Source organism: Canis aureus, chromosome 13 (genome assembly GCF_053574225.1).
Source record: "Canis aureus isolate CA01 chromosome 13, VMU_Caureus_v.1.0, whole genome shotgun sequence".
NCBI lineage: Eukaryota > Metazoa > Chordata > Mammalia > Carnivora > Canidae > Canis > Canis aureus.
The window spans coordinates 41757263-41774859 of record NC_135623.1 but is presented as its reverse complement, the minus strand read 5'-3'; the positions used below and the strand labels follow the sequence as shown (position 1 = coordinate 41774859).

Genomic DNA, 17597 nt, shown 5'->3' with positions numbered 1-17597 from the left:
AGAAGCCAGGGATTTCATTTAGTGTCTACTGAAGATAAAATAATCTGTTCCAGATTTAGAAGAAAAATGTATTGGACTTGCTGAGAAATGTACACTCTGCCCGAGCTTTATATTATTGGAATTGAAGGGCAATTTGAGGAATTTTCAAGAGTAATCTGCCTAGCAAAATGCAGGTTTACCATGATTGTCAAAAAAAGTAAAAATGTTATCAAACTTAAGTATTTATCATCTTTTGATTTGGATTTTTATTCTTTGTCATCAAAGTATTATTTTTTTCTTTCCTAGAGATTAAGAAGCCACCAGTGGCCCCCAAGCCAAAGTTTGTGGTAGCAAATAAGCCAGCTCCACCTCCTGTTGCACCTAAACCCGATATTGTAATTTCTGGTGTTCCACAGCCAACAAAGAAAACCAAACCAGCAATAGCCCCAAAACCAAAAGTTCTGAAGGGCTCATCTGTTAGAGACATCGGGCAGTCACCATCAAGGAAAATCATTGTGAACCTTGAAGAGCACAAACAGGAATTACCTGAAAATGCTGACAACTCTAATTGTAAAAATGTAGGGCATCAGAGCAGTGATTACATTCTACCAGTGTGTTCCTGCAATTCTCAGTGTATCCATAAACTTGGGAATAGAGAGAGTTTGTTTGGAAAGCAACTTATCTTAGAGCCCCTGGAAATGCATGAAAATTTAGAAAATAGTAAAATTGATGAGTCCTCTTCAGCTATAAAAACAAGGAGTAAATGTGATTCTAACGTTGAAAACATCAAGACCCAGACTGGAGTAGTTTTAAAGGCAAACATCCTAGAAGAGAAGCTCAAAGATGTTTTAACACAACGAACATCACCTTTTATTTCTCTACAGAAGCACAGATCCACAGACAACCCAGAAATGAATGATGGCTATAATTCCAACAGACAATTCAGAATTGAGTTTGCAGATTTGTCACCTTCCCTGTCCAGCTTTGAAAAAGTTCCTGATCATCACCGTTGCCACCTACAGCTACCTAATGATGAAACTTATCAGCATACCAGTGAAAAAAGCAATACCTGCTTTCATTCATCTGAACAAGAAACTCTGGAAAATGATGGTAAAAGGAGTACTTTTCTACCTTCAGGTGGTGTTAGTAAGAAATCAGAAGTCAAAGACCTTGGTCCCTTAGAAATTCACTTAGTACCATATACCCCCAAATTTCCAACCCCCAAGCCCAGAAAGACACGGGCTGCTCGTCTATTACGTCAAAAGTACATAGATGTTCCTAGTGAAAGTACTGAAGAACCAGGGAATTTAGACAGTAACTCTTCTTGTCTTTTAGATGCTGCTTTGAAAAACAATAAAATCAGTATTCTTCATCAGAATGTTTTGTGTAACCAGGAACGGGTGGACAAAGTGAAGCCAGGAAATAAAGGTGAATTGAATGTGGACTCCAATGGAGACAGACAACATTTAGTCAATCCACAGAAAGCTATGCATCATGAAACATCTTCCTTTGAAAAAATGGAAACCGATTCTAATTTATGTTCTGACAGCAAGACAGTAGATGGTTCTAGTATGTCACTTGCTGTGGACAAAGGGACCAATTTTATAAGATGCAGTACTTTATCTATGAGCCTGCCTAAGCAACTCAAATTAACCTGCAATGAACATTTGCCTACCACCTGTAACCTGGGAGTGTCTGCCTCTCAAATGCAAAAGGAATCTACAATAAAAGGTGAAAGTTCCTCAAGAATTGTCCCCAAAAAACCTCAGAGACACAGCTTGCCTGCTGCAGGAGTTCTTAAAAAGGCTGCCTCAGAGGAGCTTGTGGAGAAAAGTTCTTACCCCTCAAATGAAGAAAATAATTCAGAGAAAGGTCTAGAAAGAAATCACCTTCAGCATTTGTGTGCCCAAAACCTCAATATGTCGTCCTCCTTTGATATGCCTAAACGGGCTTCAGAAAAGCCAGTGTGGAAATTACCTCATCCTATTTTACCCTTTTCAGGGAACCCGGAATCCTTAAAGTCTGTCACAATATCATCAAATAGTGAGCTTTCAACTGCCATGACTAAGCCTAGAGCAAAATCATTATCTGCTATGGATGCAGAAAGGTGCACTAAGCCTTGCAAAGACACTCAAAAGAAAAACTCTTTAAAGAAGTTGCTCAACATGAAACTGTCCATCTGTTTCATGAAGAGTGACTTCCAGAAATTTTGGTTCAAGAATAGCCAGCTTGGAGACACAACCACAGGCAGTCTCTCAGGTGGGGAGAAGAAAGGAATTGAAAGTGATTGGCATGGCATGTTGGTAGAAGAGAAGAGAAGTAAGCCCATCAAGGCATATTCTGCAGATAACTACAGCCTCGAATCCCAAAAGAAGAGGAAGTCTCGGGGCCACATGAGTGCAGCTAATGGACCAAGAGCTGAGTCTTTGGATGATCAAATGCTTTCCAGGGAATCATCATCTCAGGGGCCTTGCAAATCTACTACAAGTGGCTGTGCACCAGAGTATGAAAATGTACGCCATTATGAGGAAATACCAGAGTATGAGAACTTGCCATTTATTATGGCCATAGGGAAAACTCCCGAGTTAGAAAGGCAGAATTCCAGAAGCATGGAGGACAACGATGCAAATGTGTATGAGGTAGAAGAGCCATATGAAGCTCCAGATGGCCAGCTGCAACTTGGACCCAGACATCAGCATTCCAGGTAACACTTAGGTGTCTGACGGACACTACTTCTGCATGGATCACTGAAATTAACCTTCAGCAACCCTGTGAGTTGGGGAAAAATCACTTGATGAGAGAGTGGTTTAGTTAAGCATATATTAAATTATTCCAAACTGCAGTGTTCTTTTATCATATAGTCAGTTAATGGGTATTTTCAGTGCAAGCTTGCAAGTAGCTGACTTAATAGCTGATTCAAAGGGTATGAACCAGTGGTAGTGTAGGTAGTACAAGGGAGACCTAGAACAGCAAGGTTGCAGGCCCTCTAAGGCACCAACGTAGAGGTAATAGCAGGAATCTAGGGGAGGAAATTGTCCAGTCTGGTGAGGTTCATTTGTTAGGTGTAGAAATGTGTGAAGTTAAAAAAAAAAAAAAAAAAAAAAAAAAAGGTGTGAGGTTTGGGGGCGCCTGTGTGGCTCAGTTGATTGAGCATCCAACTCTTAATCTCAGCTCAGGGCTTGATCTCAGGGTCTTGAGTTCAAACCCTGTATTGGGCTCTATGCTGGACATGGAGCCTACTTAAAAAAAGAGGGAAAGAAAAAGGAATCTGTGGAATTTGAAATCCATGCATTTGCCTTGTCAGGTAAAACTTCTAAATTTACAAAATTTTCTATTCTGAGGATTATTTTGCTTCTCAAAGACTAATTACTACCATCATATGGACATAGGAAAAATGTGGGAAAGGGAAAGCTACTATCCTTTCTTTCTCACCTTTGTATGTGTATTTACTACCTCTGATATCCCTACTGTACCCACCTTATTGAAACCTTGACCATCCTTGGTGGTCCAGCTCAGCAACCATTGGCTATGTTATGAAGCTTTTACAGACCTAGTAGGAAATGTTTATTTCCTATTCTGATCTCCCCATTATGCTGTGGTATCCCTACAGCCTTTATCTCAGTTTGTCTTAAGGTATAGTCATTCATTGGTATGTCTGATGTTCTGTATTCAGTTGTAAGTTCCATGAAGGGTTTGAGTCATATCTTTTATCCCTTAGGAGGCCAGACAAGGGTGTTTGGAAGGATGAGTAGATGTTGGTTGGGTGAGAGAATGAATGAAAAAGAGGCAAAGTAAACAACCACCGGGGAAGCTTTGTTCTCTCTCTGTAGTCACAAAGAGGACCTTGCAGTGTATTTAAGATGTTATGTGTGTAACATAAAGCATACAGGCCCTTTTTGAAGTCTTGATGTTCTTAGATCACTCACCCCAACCCTTCAAGTACTCAGGTCTTACAGTAGGACTTTTGTAGAAATAGTAGCATATATGGTGACACAGTAGGGGCTCAGAAGATTATCAGGTGAATTGAATAAATAAAAATGTCAAGCAAAATCTTAGCGTATCAAGTAAAATTGTTCTAATTTCTTTTAGTGTTCAGATGCTATCTTAGCATTTTTCTCTACTCATCATCTGTGCCCTTCCTCCTTTGAGCCTTAAAAGACTTACCCTCCTTGCCTAACTTTTCTCATAGCTGACTTTATTCTATTTACAACTGCCTGAGCATTAATACCAAGGTAAAAGCCTTTTCTTTGGCATAAATATTTGGACAGAAAATTGAAATTAAATATCCAACTAAAAAAAAATTGTGTATACTCTTGCTTGCTCTTTTCTCCATGGAACAGTTTTGTTGGTAGTGCTTTCCTCTTAATATGCTTTTGTATAATGTGTGTGTGTATGTGAAAGAGGAATTGATTTGGCTTCTTTATGGTATACTACAATCCTTAGCTAAGGCGAAGTTTTTTTCTTGAAATTGGAGATTTGGCTGTCCTATTGGCCCTTAGGCTTAAATCCCAAGAATTTGTGATTATTGCTAACACCAGCTGTAAACTTTTGGAACTTGTCCTTTTTCTGGTATGTTTCTTATGCAGTTAGGGCACTGCTGCTCTGGTGGTGGTGGGAAACCAGTTTGGAAGGGGTTAATGTACACAGCCAGCCAGTGCAGCTGGATGGCATTCTTAAGGAGGGTTCTTTCTCAAGGCCACAGGAAACTGAGGGCGGCTTTGGACAGGTTACAGGCTGTCAAGTAGAGCAGCTTGGTAAAGAGTGAGTGAGCTCTGCTTTTGAATTAGCTTTCCACAGAGATTTTTGTTTAGGCCTGGAGCAGAGAGCCAGGCTTGAGACTCTTGAAATATGCCAGCTGAATCAAAAGCCTTCAGTTGTAGGGTCAGAGTAACAGCTTTTCCTAGGAGATTGTATCTTTTGTAAAACATTGAATAGACAGAGAAAGCAAAATCCAAGCCTTCATGTGGAGGACACCTGGACACCCTGACACAAGGTAAATGAGAAGTGGGACATACATTTCACGTGAGCTGAGTGGATCCAAATGGAAATCCTGTTTGGCAGTCTGGCTGTTGAAAATATATAGGCCTCTGCTTGGGAGTAATTAATTTAAAATCCAATACAATAGAATTCTAAAATGATAGAAAAAACGCAAACGAATCCTATTTAAGATGGTGCTGCTGGAATGAATAAAGAAGTGTCTTTAACAGTTCCTCGATCCTCAGGGAAGAGATTCTGGATCTTTCATAGGGACTGGTTCACAGAGACTTACTAGGTTTGCAGAGTCCACAGATATAACCAACCGGATTCTGGAATAGTAAACAGACATTGCCAAGCCTGGGGTGGCCCATACAGTCACCTTCTTTAGAGTACAGATGTTTCATGAATCCAACAGCTGGTATGAATTTACTAATTCATAGCATGTTTGTAATTTCTCAGTAAGAAATTGTGTGCAATTCCCCAGTTACAAATTGGATTGTGTTCTAAAAAGTTCATGATAATTTGGAAATTCAAGCGTATTGCCCAAAGAAAGAGATTTGGAAATGTTGGTAGAGGACCTGGGTTAGCACCTACATTATATTAACCATTACTGAACTGGCTCTTCCTTCCCCTTTCCTAGGTGAATTCTTCCTCCCATTGCTTCTTTGTCTCAGACAGGAGCTTTGGTCAGCCTGGGTGGGGTTGAGCACCGTTCTGTCAGAGGAGCACATCCCCTGGGTCTGAGACAGCAGTGTTTGTGGAAAGGGTGAGGTGACTAAAGAAGAATGAGGAAACTGGGGGCTGTGTTTGCTCTGAGAAAGACTGTAAGGCATTGGCAGTGATAAGGAGCAGGGAGGGGCTGGGTAGTTGGGCTTTAGTGTGCAGTGGATGTTTTTCCCTCTTTTCTTCTCACTATTCCTATCCCCTGCCCCCTTCCCTCCCCATTCTCTGCATAATTCTGCGCATTGAATTTCTGACCTCAGGCAAGAGTGAGGAGGACAAACTGGAGGAAGGGCGTTTGATGGGGCAAGGAGTGGTCCTGGGAATCCCTACAGCAGGGAAGAGTGAATAGTCAAATCTGAAGGTAAAAGAGGGTAAAGGGAATTCCTGTGGCCAGAGAAACAGTTGCTTTACATGGTCCCAGATAGGTCGTCCTTTGCTTACAGCTCTGGGTTCTCAAAAGCAGATTTTGGGGAGCAAGATTGTGAGAAACTCAGGCATTTTGGTACCTTTTGGGTATAGTTATGAGTTCTCTTCCCCAAAATGTTTCAAACATAATTATCCTAAAATACCTCACTGGCCAATAGGCCTTTCTTTTTTCCTCACTGACTTGTCCAGTTAGTGAATGCTTATTTATTAGTATTATTAAGAAGTTTGATTTTCATAGGGAAGTTAGTAAATTCGGGCCTTTAATATTAAAGTTATAGACAAATCAAAATAATAGTGTGCAAATATGGGAATTTTTCTCTTAAAATTGTAGCAGATGTCTTAATTCTCTAACCAAGAAAAATTTTCCTTGCCACCTTTCTAGGTCTTTCCTCTGTAGTTTTAGTTATTATAAGCGCTTCAAAAAAAAAAAAAAAGAACAATTATTGGGTTTTCCTGGGTAACTTGGCAAGCCCTCAGTTTATTTATTCCATGATATTGACTGTGTGTAAAGCACTATGCCTTCAAAGGTGAAAGAGGGGTGCGTGTTCCCAGAAACTTCTGTCCAGTGAGGTAGCAGACAATTAGAGGGCAACATTTTTGTTGTTGTTGTTGTTATTGACCCAAGCTTTGTTTGAGTTATACCCCAATTAAGGTATTAAAGTTGACTTCACGGATTTGTTAACACTTGACCCAAGGCTTATAAAATGGATGTGATTGAATTTAGCATGTAGGAGGTCATTTTCTAATCTTGATAAGAGCAGTGTCATTGGTATTCTGGGAAAAAGCCAGATTGCAGACTGAGAATTTCAAAGAGAGGAAATGGAATCAGCCAATGTGGATGGCTGTTTTCTTGAAACTTTGCCTGGAAGTCCCCATCACTTGACAGGTTTGGATTTATCTTTCGGTTTTCCTCAAGTACCAGGATTCAAAATAAAATAAACTTCAAAATAATTTCTTCTTGGGATGCCTGGGTGGCTCAGCAGTTGAGCATCTGCCTTTAGCTAAGGCTGTTATCTCAGGGTCCTGGGATTGAGTCCTGCATCAGGCTCCCTGCAGAAAGCCTGCTTCTTCCTCTGCCTAGGTCTCTGCCTCTCTCTCTGTGTCCCTCATGAATAAATAAATAAAATCTTAAAAAAATAATTTCTTCTTAATTAATTTGTATACCTTCATTTCTGATAAAAGGAAGTCTTAAGTTTTTTGTCTTCTCCCCATATTAAACACAAAACTGGGCTTAACGAGCTGCCAAATTACAAATCCTCTAAAATCCTGTTATGGCTTTTGTGTTATAAATCGTCAGACCTGTGCTAGAAGATATCTCTCTTGGGTTGCATTTACCATCTGGTGGTATTGTTGGATTTTAATGTAATGATTAAAGTATAAATTAATAGCCCTAATAAGCATTTTCATCTTGTCACAGCACTGATAAGATTATGCACAAAGGGTAAGGGTTAGGACTCCTATATCTCAAAAGAAGCCCTTTCCTCTGAGTTATTTTCAGCATCAGCTCAGGAAATATAAAAAAATTTGCATGGCTCTTTAATTTATCTTTCTTGTGTTGGAATCATAACACACAATTTTGGCAAATCTGTTTGTTTACATACTTACCCTACATTTGAAACTGCAGCTAGATGCATTGGATTTTAATTCTTGGCAATAAGGCTTTTCTTTTTTTTTTCTTTCAAATTAATTATTAGCAATTAGTGAAATTGCATTATTTTGTCCAGCTCTATCACTTTGGTCTCATTTCCTGCCAAAACAGATAAGTGACATTTTATCAAATATATGCTTTTCTGTGGTAGAATGTCACATTATGCTTTTAGAGGTATATTTTTAGTAAAGAGATAGAAGAACAAGTATCCTACATTGTGATTGTGTGTACATGCACACATGTACACACACATCCTGTCTTCGTAAAAAATATACTGTTTTGAGATGGCTGATATTTACGCATTTCTGGGGGGAGGGGGAAGGTAGCATTATTTTTAGACCTAATTGGTTTTCTATTGCTGTGCTTATTAACTTTTGGAATAGTAAAAATCTAAAAATTCTCTATTTAGCCAATCATATCATGATTTTACTTTTTAAAAATTATAATTAGTTATATCAGTGAGACAGAAATTGCTTTGCAAAATGAGTTTCTGACCTGTTTCCTGGAAAAATGTTCTCAATGTGATCCTTTTGGGAAATGGCACATGTGGGGAGGGGACAAGGAAGTCCCTCATTCTTTTCCTAAGCATTTTTAATTCCTGTAAGGACCTAATAGGTAAAGATAATCTGATAATCCATCAATCAGTAGTAAATGGATTAAACCTATTAGTAGGATGTTTGGACCTCAGTGCATTTTTGCAGTAGAAATAATTGTGAGTAGGTCTTGGGTTCCTAGCCAGCATATAGGAACTTATTTAGCTTCTAATATATGAAGAATGCAGTAGAATTAATAGCAGATGAAACTATGATAATACTAAAGCAGAGCAATCAAATAAAATTTTTATAACTTTTAAGTACTGGTACATTCAAGAAGGTAGAGGGCAGTGTGTTGAGGAAAATATTAAGGGGGAAGGAACAGGATGAAGAGGAGGAGAAGGTAAAATTTGGCTTACCATTTCTCCAGGTGGTTCAGGGGAATTCCAAATCTAGGCTCATGTTCTTATGTAGGGGGATGAGTATGTTCATATTTCAGACATTCATAATAATGCCAGTGCTTTGTATATTACTTTTGTAAGCTTTCTGTGTTCTTCCAGACATTTCTTTTAAATGCATCATCTTTTCCTGGAATTGCATAGATTAATTTGTTTTTTAGGGAAAGCCCTTTATTTAAAAAGTAGACATGTTTATATGAGCCTATTTATTTTAATACTTTTTTGTAACTTTGTTAGTAGCAAAGTGTAGCAAAATGTGTTACAACTCAAAGAGCAGTTCCAGTTGTAACACATTTAGGTATGGGAAGCTATAAAGAAGTACTTACTCATCTTTTTTATTAAATATTGAGTTTAAAAATTAAGTTTAAGAACTGAACTGCCTAGTTTTTCTGAGTGGTATAGAAAAACTGCTTTGGATTGATCTGAATCTAGTAAGTGTGTTAGTGGATCTCTGAAGAGAAAGAAAAAAGTATTTGCAAGTAGTTTTGACATCTGGCAGAGATAATCTATCCTTGGAGTTAATAAAACTTGGGTTGACCAAATAGACTATATCAATGTAATAAAGTGTGATAATAGCATTTCCAGGAAGAACAGCTATCTTCTGCAGTTTTCTTTTAGATTTCTCAACCTTTGTTTGCATGTATTATAGATTCATTTTGGTTCTATATAAGTGTGGACTTGAGTAAGGTTGTATATGGTATTATCATACCTTTTTATATGAGAAGAAATCAAATCATGGTGATATTAACTTCAGGAAAAATGGACCTCTAAAATGCAACTGGCTTAGTCGTTCTGAGCCCTAATGTCCAAGGATCTGTTTACCAGGCTCTCCCATTATCAAAGTGTTTTGGTTTCTGCTTCAGGAAAGGTGAAATAATAAACACTGAACAAAGAAAGTCAGTTTCCCCTGAATGTTTAGATAAAAATAAAAAGGAAAACAAACACAGTTAGCCTTTTTCTGTTTAAAAGGTACAACTGCTTAGTCTTTAGCTCTTGTGGATTCCATTGAAAACTTTGTTTTACTTAGGTCATATTTTTCTTTGAAGTCAGTTTCTTGGTAACATTTATGATAATTGATATACTTTGGCCTATGTTAGTATCATCTGAAACGTTAGGAAATAAAGAATAGTTTTGGCTTTTAATAAATTTGGAATAGCTTATACTTTGTTTTCTTCATCTGAAAAGCAGTTCTGATTTGAACTGTTTGTCAATTGTAATTTCAAGTCCAGGAAAGTTGGTATAATATAAAGAAGGAATAATTAGTGACTTTTTTTTTTTCTGTCTTTTTATTGGTCTTTACATGTATTCAGTCACGAGTCAACAGAAATTTCAATTTAAATGAGTAGTAGTTTCACTCAAATTTTTATTGCATGGTTCCACTGTTACATGAGGGGAAATGAAAGCACAGTTCCTCCCTATGCCTTGCTAGGTTGTGACAAGGACTCAGGACAGGGGAGGGAGAGATGAGTAATGAGATTGTTCATGTGTCAGATATGATTTATTTGGTATCAGGTTTGGGTGAGGAAACGTACATGGGGTGTCTTTTGGGTAGTTTGAGGAATTTGGAAAGTCAGGTATGCCTTTAGTGGTTTTAGGTCAAATGTAGTTATGAAACCATTAAATTTTAGAACTAAAGGAGTCATTACAATTCACCAGTGCAGCCTCTTCATTTACTGATGAAGCCAAGCCCAGCAAGACTTGTTGACTTTCCCCATACCACAGAGATGGGAAATTACAAAACCAAGACTCCAACCTTCTGCTTTAAAATACCACATTGTCCCTGCTAGTGCTGTTGTGGAACCTTTGCAGAGAAAGTCAGCAAGATTAGGAAAACTCAGGTGATCTTAGTTGTTATAAAAGGTTCAGATTTGATTGTGACACTGCCTTTTTTCTTCTGTTACAAGAGATAGACAGGAAGGACAGCTGCGTACAGCTTATGAATGCAAGATTATATATGCATATGAACATAGGATTTATGGCTCTGTTTTTAAGGTGGTTTCAGGGAGATGAGGATTCAAATTAAGCAGAAACTTTTCAGCCAATGAATACCTGATGGTTCTCACATATGTTAACAAACTTTCTTCCCTCCATTATCTGACTCTCAATCAATCCAGTTTTTCCCCCACTTCATCAAAAGTTTATCAACCAGATAATATCAAAGAAATGCTGTTAACATCACATAACACAGATTTCATGCTAAATAGTAATAGCTGCTATTTACTCAATATTTCTGGTATGCCACCATCATGCTAGGAGCTCTTGCATGTGTTTGATTTAGTCCCTGTTATAAGACAGATATTATCTTCTTTTACAGATGAGGAAACTAAGACTTAATGAAATTAAGTAACTTTCCCAAGGGCACACAGGTTTATGTAGGTAAACTTAGTGTGGAACCCAGTTTTCTGATGCTGAGACATGACTGATTTTAAATTAGAACATGTTCATAATGTTCTGTGTTACAAGGCATTGGTTTTGCCATTTTTTGTTTCTTTTATGTTTGATATTGGTAGAGGTCTATGAATTTTTTATCCAGGGGACAAAATATTTCTGTACACAATTTGTACACTGTCTAGACAGAAAACACAAGGATATCTGCAGTGATATGTATAGACATCACTGAGCATTTTCAGAGGCCCCACATTTTTCATGCAAGAGAGCTCATTGATTAGAAAATTTTTATGGTTAGGAAATTGATATTTCAGTGTTTGGAAACTGGACTAATCATACCATGTTTGCATTTAGTCAAGTTAATGGTGGCTCTATTCAAAGCAAGTTAAAATGGTTCCTTTCATTTACCACCATTTCTTGGGGACATCGGTGACACAGAAAGAACTATGCATGTCTCATATTTTCCTGCTGATTTACATGAAAGTTACTTATTTAGCTGTTATCACTATTTGTCATGTCATTCTGTCAAATACTTTCTGACCTCTGAAGCACTGTAGTTTAATAGTTAATCACTACTTATGGATCCCCAAAGTAAATAATTTTGTAAGGCTGAAATACCTTTTATGATACCATCCTATCCTTATTATCTTTTTTTTTTTTTAAGATTTTATTTATTTATTTATGAGAGAGAGAGAGAGACACACAGAGACACAGGCAGAGGGAGAAGCAGGCTCCATGCAGAGAGCCCGATGTGGGACTCAATCCCTGGTCTCCAGGATCACGCCCTGGGCAGAAAGCGGCACTAAACTGCTGAGCCACCCAGGCTGCCCTGTCCTTATTATCTTAATGAAAAAAAAGAGATTTAGGTGAATGGCAGGGCTTTTTTCCCCCAAAGAGGCAGGTGATACACTCTCTAGTTGAATATTAGAGGAGATAGGATTTCTGCAATCTTGTAAATTACAAGAGGGCAAGACCTGAAACTGGGTGAGGGAATGCATAGATTTGAGCTGTGGGTTGAAAGAAATTCTTAGATGAGCACTGTTTGCATCATTTCTGGGGCAGCTGACAACCAAGAGATTTATGGATTCTATCTCCAAGGTGACACTGATCATGATGCCTCTTTGTGACTTTTTAATTTGGCATCTGTAGTTATCCTGCCTTGGTTCAGCTGAATTTGGCTAGTTTTAAGTAAATAAAGGCTGAAAATCATCTTATAGAAAACATACTTAAATTCCTTCTCTGCATACTCTGCTGGGTATTTTAACAATGTGTGCTTCATAAAATTATTTCAGTGCTGATTCTAGGTTTCTCTAAAGCAATCCTGATAAGACCTCTACTTGGGTATTAAAGGAGACACATGTAAAGGAAAGAACCCAAGTTATATTTCATTTGAAATATTCTATAATTCAGACTTCTAATTTTTAGGTTTTTTTTTCTCAATCCAAATTAAAATCTATCTAGAAATAAGTACACAATGTGCTTCATTGTGAGGATGTTTCATTATAAAAAAAGTGTATAAATATATGCTTGCATTTTTTAGTCTACAGGTGTAGACATATGTTTCACTGCCCTGTATATCACTTGTTTCCTGCCTTTCCTCTTCTAATGTTTTATCCTAAAACAGGATAGAAAGGGGATAGCAGAGTGCTACTGCTCTGAAGGCTTTTGTTAGAGGAGCCTGCTGAAATCTCATGGCCTCAATCTGCCAGTTTTCTGTGACTCTCATGCCCAAAGACTCCTACCTAATGACAGTTGATTTCAAAGGCGTCTGGTTCCTATGTAAACGTAGTGACATTTTAGCTGCTACTGGGGATATTTTCAAGTGATTTTATTCACTAGTAAGCCAACAACATCAAAGACAGTTGTTTTAGACTTTATTTTATAGAATTTATAGAAAATTTTGATAAAATATAGATTTTACTTTTATAGAAATTAATAAACTTAATTCCCCTTGGATAAACCAGAAACCAAATAATTACCTCTTATTATGTCTTTCTCTCACACTGGTCTCAACTTTTAGAAATGAGGGGTGGGGGAATCAGACAAGAAGTCAGAGAGACCAAAGACAGTTCCTATTCATAAGGAATTTACAATCTGGTTAATTATTTCTAAGTTGAAATTGTTACTGATATAACTGGATTCATGTGTAGTTGTGAGAAATAGTACAGAGAAAAAGTAATATCCTGTAGCTAGTTTCTCCTTGTGATAATATTTTGTAAAACGATAGTAAAATAGCACAATCAGAATATTAACAATGATAAAATCTGCTGATCTTATTTAGATTTCCCTGGTTGTACTTGTACTCAGTGTATAAGTAGTTCTATATAATTTTATCATGAGTTGGTTTGTGTATCTACCATCATAGTAAAGATACTGAGTAATTCCATCATTGCAAAGATCCCTCTTGTTATCTCTTCATAATCATACCAGCATCCCACCCATCTCACTCCCCAGTCCTTGGCAACCAGTAATCCATTTTAAATTTGTCATTTCAAAAATGTTACATATCATGGAATCATCATTCTATTCATTCCTGGAGATCCATCTGAGTTGTTGCATGCATCTGTAATTTTTCCCATTTATTACTGAGTAAGATTACAGTTAAAGGACAACCAGTTAAAGGGCTATTTCTATTGTTTGGCTTTTAACAAATAAAACTATAATGAAGGGCAGCCTGGGTGGCTCAAGCGATGTAGTGCCACCTTCAATCCAGGGCGTGGTCCCGGAGACCCGGGATCCAGTCCCGCATCGAGTCCCGCATCGGGCTCCCTGCATGGAGCCTGCTTCTCCCTCTGCCTGTGTCTCTGCCTCTCTCTCTCTCTCTGTCTCTCATGAATAAATAAATAAATAACCTTTTAAAAAAATAAAGCTATAATGAACATTCATGTATAGGTTTTTGTGTGAACATATGTTTTCATTTCTCTGGCATAAATACCCAAAAGTACAATTATGGGTTATGTAGTAATTGCATGTTTAGTTTTAGGAGATGTTGCCAAACTGTTTTCCAGAGTAGCTGTACCATTTAACTTTCCCACCAGCAATGTAAATAGTTGGGTGTCTCCACATCCTCTTCAGCACTTGGTGTTTGTGATTTTTTTTTTTTTTTTTTTTTTTTTTTAGTCATCCTGATAGGTGTGCAGTGACATCCAGTGTGGTGATTTTGCATTTCCTTGATGGCTGATAATGTTAAATATCTTTTCATGTGCATATTTGCCATCTATGTATCCTCTAAGGTGAAATCTCTATTTCTTTGGCCCATTTTCAAATGAGAATCTTTGGTTTATTGTTTTTAAAGAATTATCTTGTAATTCAGCATCATTTGATGCCCTATGCCCCAGAGACTAAAATTCAAACTCTTTGCCTTATAATATAAGACTTTTTGTGGTCTTGTCCCAGTTGGCCTTTCTAATCTCATCAGTTTGCCCACCTGTATGAGACCGACCAACATTCCTAAGCACTTTGCTTATAGCTTTGTTCTACAACCTGACACACCCTTCCCGCCAGACAGGTTATCCGTCATCCTTCTAGACCTAACTCAGATGTTACCTTTAGTAAAAATCCCCCCTTCCAGTGTAGGAAAGGTAAGAAAGGGACACCTGGGTGTCTCAGCAGTTAAGTGCCTGCCTTCGGCCTGGGGCATGATCCTGGAGTCCTGGGATCGAATCCTGATGGGGCTCCCTGCATAGAGCCTACTTCTCCCTCTGCCTATGTCTCTGCCTCTCTCTTTCTTGTGTCTCTCATGATTAAATAAATAAAATATTTATTAAAAAAAAAAGGTAAGAAAATATTCCTACCTCTTCAACCCATCCACTTGTCCTACTTACACAGTTCTGTTGTCCTTTCTAACACTTTCTATTCTCATTGGTATAGTATCTGTTTTTTATTTGCCCATCTGTTTCTCCTACTAAAATATAATCAGCATGAATGAGAGGCATTTAATTTTGTTAATAGTACTTTCTCCCCAGTGCCTAGAATAGTGCCTGACACATAGTAGGCACTTAGTAAATATTCATTGGAAGACTAAATGAGGAGGTAAGTTTATGGATACTTGTGTTGCTACTCCATTCCACAGCATATTGCCTAGCATTTCCTGTTTATGGTGTAATAAAATTAATAGCTGCTATCTACTGTATTGATTGTTATGTCAAGTAGTACTAGTCACCCCTTTTCTTGGTCTGCTTTTGCACAGCACTACCTCACCTTTCTATCATAGCACTTTGTTAGCTTTCCCCACCACTTCTTCCAAAAAGAGGAACATAAGACATAAGAAATATAAGGATAAATTTTATGAGAGTATAAGCATCTTTGTGTCCCTGGCCTCAGCAAATACCTGGCACAAAATAGGTGGTCACATCTGAGTAAATAGTTATCAGGTTATATGTTGCTTTTACTTGTATGAGGTCAGAATCCAGCTGCATTTTGAGTAAACCAGTGTCCCACTGACCAGGCTTCCAGAATGCACCGGAAACATCTGTTAATTTTGGAAAGCAATTACACTGACTTGGAGAATTAGCGCTATTTGCTTAAACAGAGCTCCCTTGAAGAAGAGAAATTGAGCTAAAAGACTTTGTATGAGTATCTTTATTAGATAGTGAGCATCCTGCCATGTTATGGAATTGTTAAGCAAGAAACATTCCATTCTCCTTATTCTATTGGTCTTCTTACCAAACCTACAGAAAGAAGCCATAGGTCTAAATTCCCTGCCAATCAAAAGCAATTTTTGACAGTTTCTCAAAATAGTACAGATCTTAAGGTACCTATTTGATATGTTATTCAGAAAATACAATTATATTACTAAAAAAATAAATAAGTAATTTTATAAAACTCTTCTTAAATGAAAGACCTGTCTCTGTAACCTTACATGTAGTAAGAAAACAAATTAAAACAAAATTCTGAGCAGTTTGTAGGTACCTTTGGAGTTAGCCAGAATTTACTAAGATGCCCCAAAGTCAAGAATCTGGTGAAGGCCTTTGTGCAGTTTTTATATATATATATGGAAATGATTGCAATGATTTAGTTACTGAAAATGTGCTTATATAGGGCGAATTATCTATATAATTATTTTAGGATTTGTTTTTTTTTAATTTATTTTTTTAATTTATTTTTATTTTAGGATTTGGATATCTAGTCTGCCGAAATATATTTAGACTCTTTGTTGTCTGCAAATAAAGTGTATTAGGAACGCCAATCTAGAGGAGTTTAGTATCCAGATGGAAAAATTGTCTTACCTTAACTAAAAAGTTATGAAGTCTTTTAGAAAAATGTTCACTTAAAAAAAACTTCTTTCCTTTATCTTTTAGTATTCTCACTATTACAACAGATAAAATCCCATGTTGTAGCTGTTAGGAAAACAAGTAAAATATAGAATATGCTTGTGATTTTGCACAGAAAACCCATGAAAATTATTTAATAGGTTACATGTTTCCTTTTCATGTATTAAATACTATTTCTAGATCACAGATTCTTTTTTTCAATAATAAATTTATTTTTTATTGGTGTTCAATTTGCCAACATACAGAATAACACCCAGTGCTCATCCCGTCAAGTGCCCCCCTCAGTGCCCGTCACCCATTCACCCCCATCCCCCGCCCTCCTCCCCTTCCACCACCCCTAGTTCATTTCCCAGAGTTAGGAGTCTTCATGTTCTGTCTCCCTTTCTGATATTTCCTACCCATTTCTTCTCCCTTCCCTTCTATTCCCTTTCACTATTATTTATATTCCCCAAATGAATGAGACCATATAATGTTTGTCCTTCTCCAATTGACTTATTTCACTCAGCATAATACCCTCCAGTTCCATCCACGTTGAAGCAAATGGTGGGTATTTGTCATTTCTAATGGCTGAGTAATATTCCATTGTATACATAAACCACATCTTCTTTATCCATTCATCTTTTGATAGACACCGAGGCTCCTTCCACAGTTTGGCTATTGTGGACATTGCTGCTATAAACTAGATCACAGATTCTTAACTACACATCAAGTATATGCTGAGTACCATATTTGGAGAAGGATAAAGGGAACTTTTAAAATGAAAATTGGTACTAAGGCTTTAGCAAAGAATATAAAATAAAGATGTGAAGGGTGAAAGTTTTCTGTGACTATTAAATGAATTTTGGTCTCATTAAAATATATAAACTCTTTATAGTTTTTTTAAATTTTTATTTATTTATGATAGTCAGACACAGAGAGAGAGAGAGGCAGAGACATAGGCAGAGGGAGAAGCAGGCTCCATGCACTGGGAGCCCGACGTGGGATTCGATCCCGGCTCTCCAGGATCACGCCCTGGGCCAAAGGCAGGCGCTAAACCGCTGCACCACCCAGGGATCCCCATAAACTCTTTATAGAGCAAAATTTAATCACTGAAAATAAGCAAATATATTAGCTCTAATAGGTTTAGGAATTTATTTGTTGGTAAAATTAGTTTACGTATGTTTTTATATCCAGTGGTTATTTGATTACCTCT

General features: G+C 37.4%; 1 protein-coding gene across 2 annotated transcripts in view; it reads left to right on the top strand.

Annotated features, from left to right (window-relative positions):
• The window catches only part of FGD6 (FYVE, RhoGEF and PH domain containing 6), a 111498-nt gene that overhangs the window by 5994 nt on the left and 87907 nt on the right, over positions 1-17597 (top strand). For both annotated transcript variants that reach the window (XM_077845852.1, XM_077845853.1), the window contains exon 2: positions 286-2683. In XM_077845852.1, the coding sequence (XP_077701978.1) occupies positions 286-2683 (2398 nt within the window). The remainder of the gene's footprint in view (positions 1-285; positions 2684-17597) is intronic.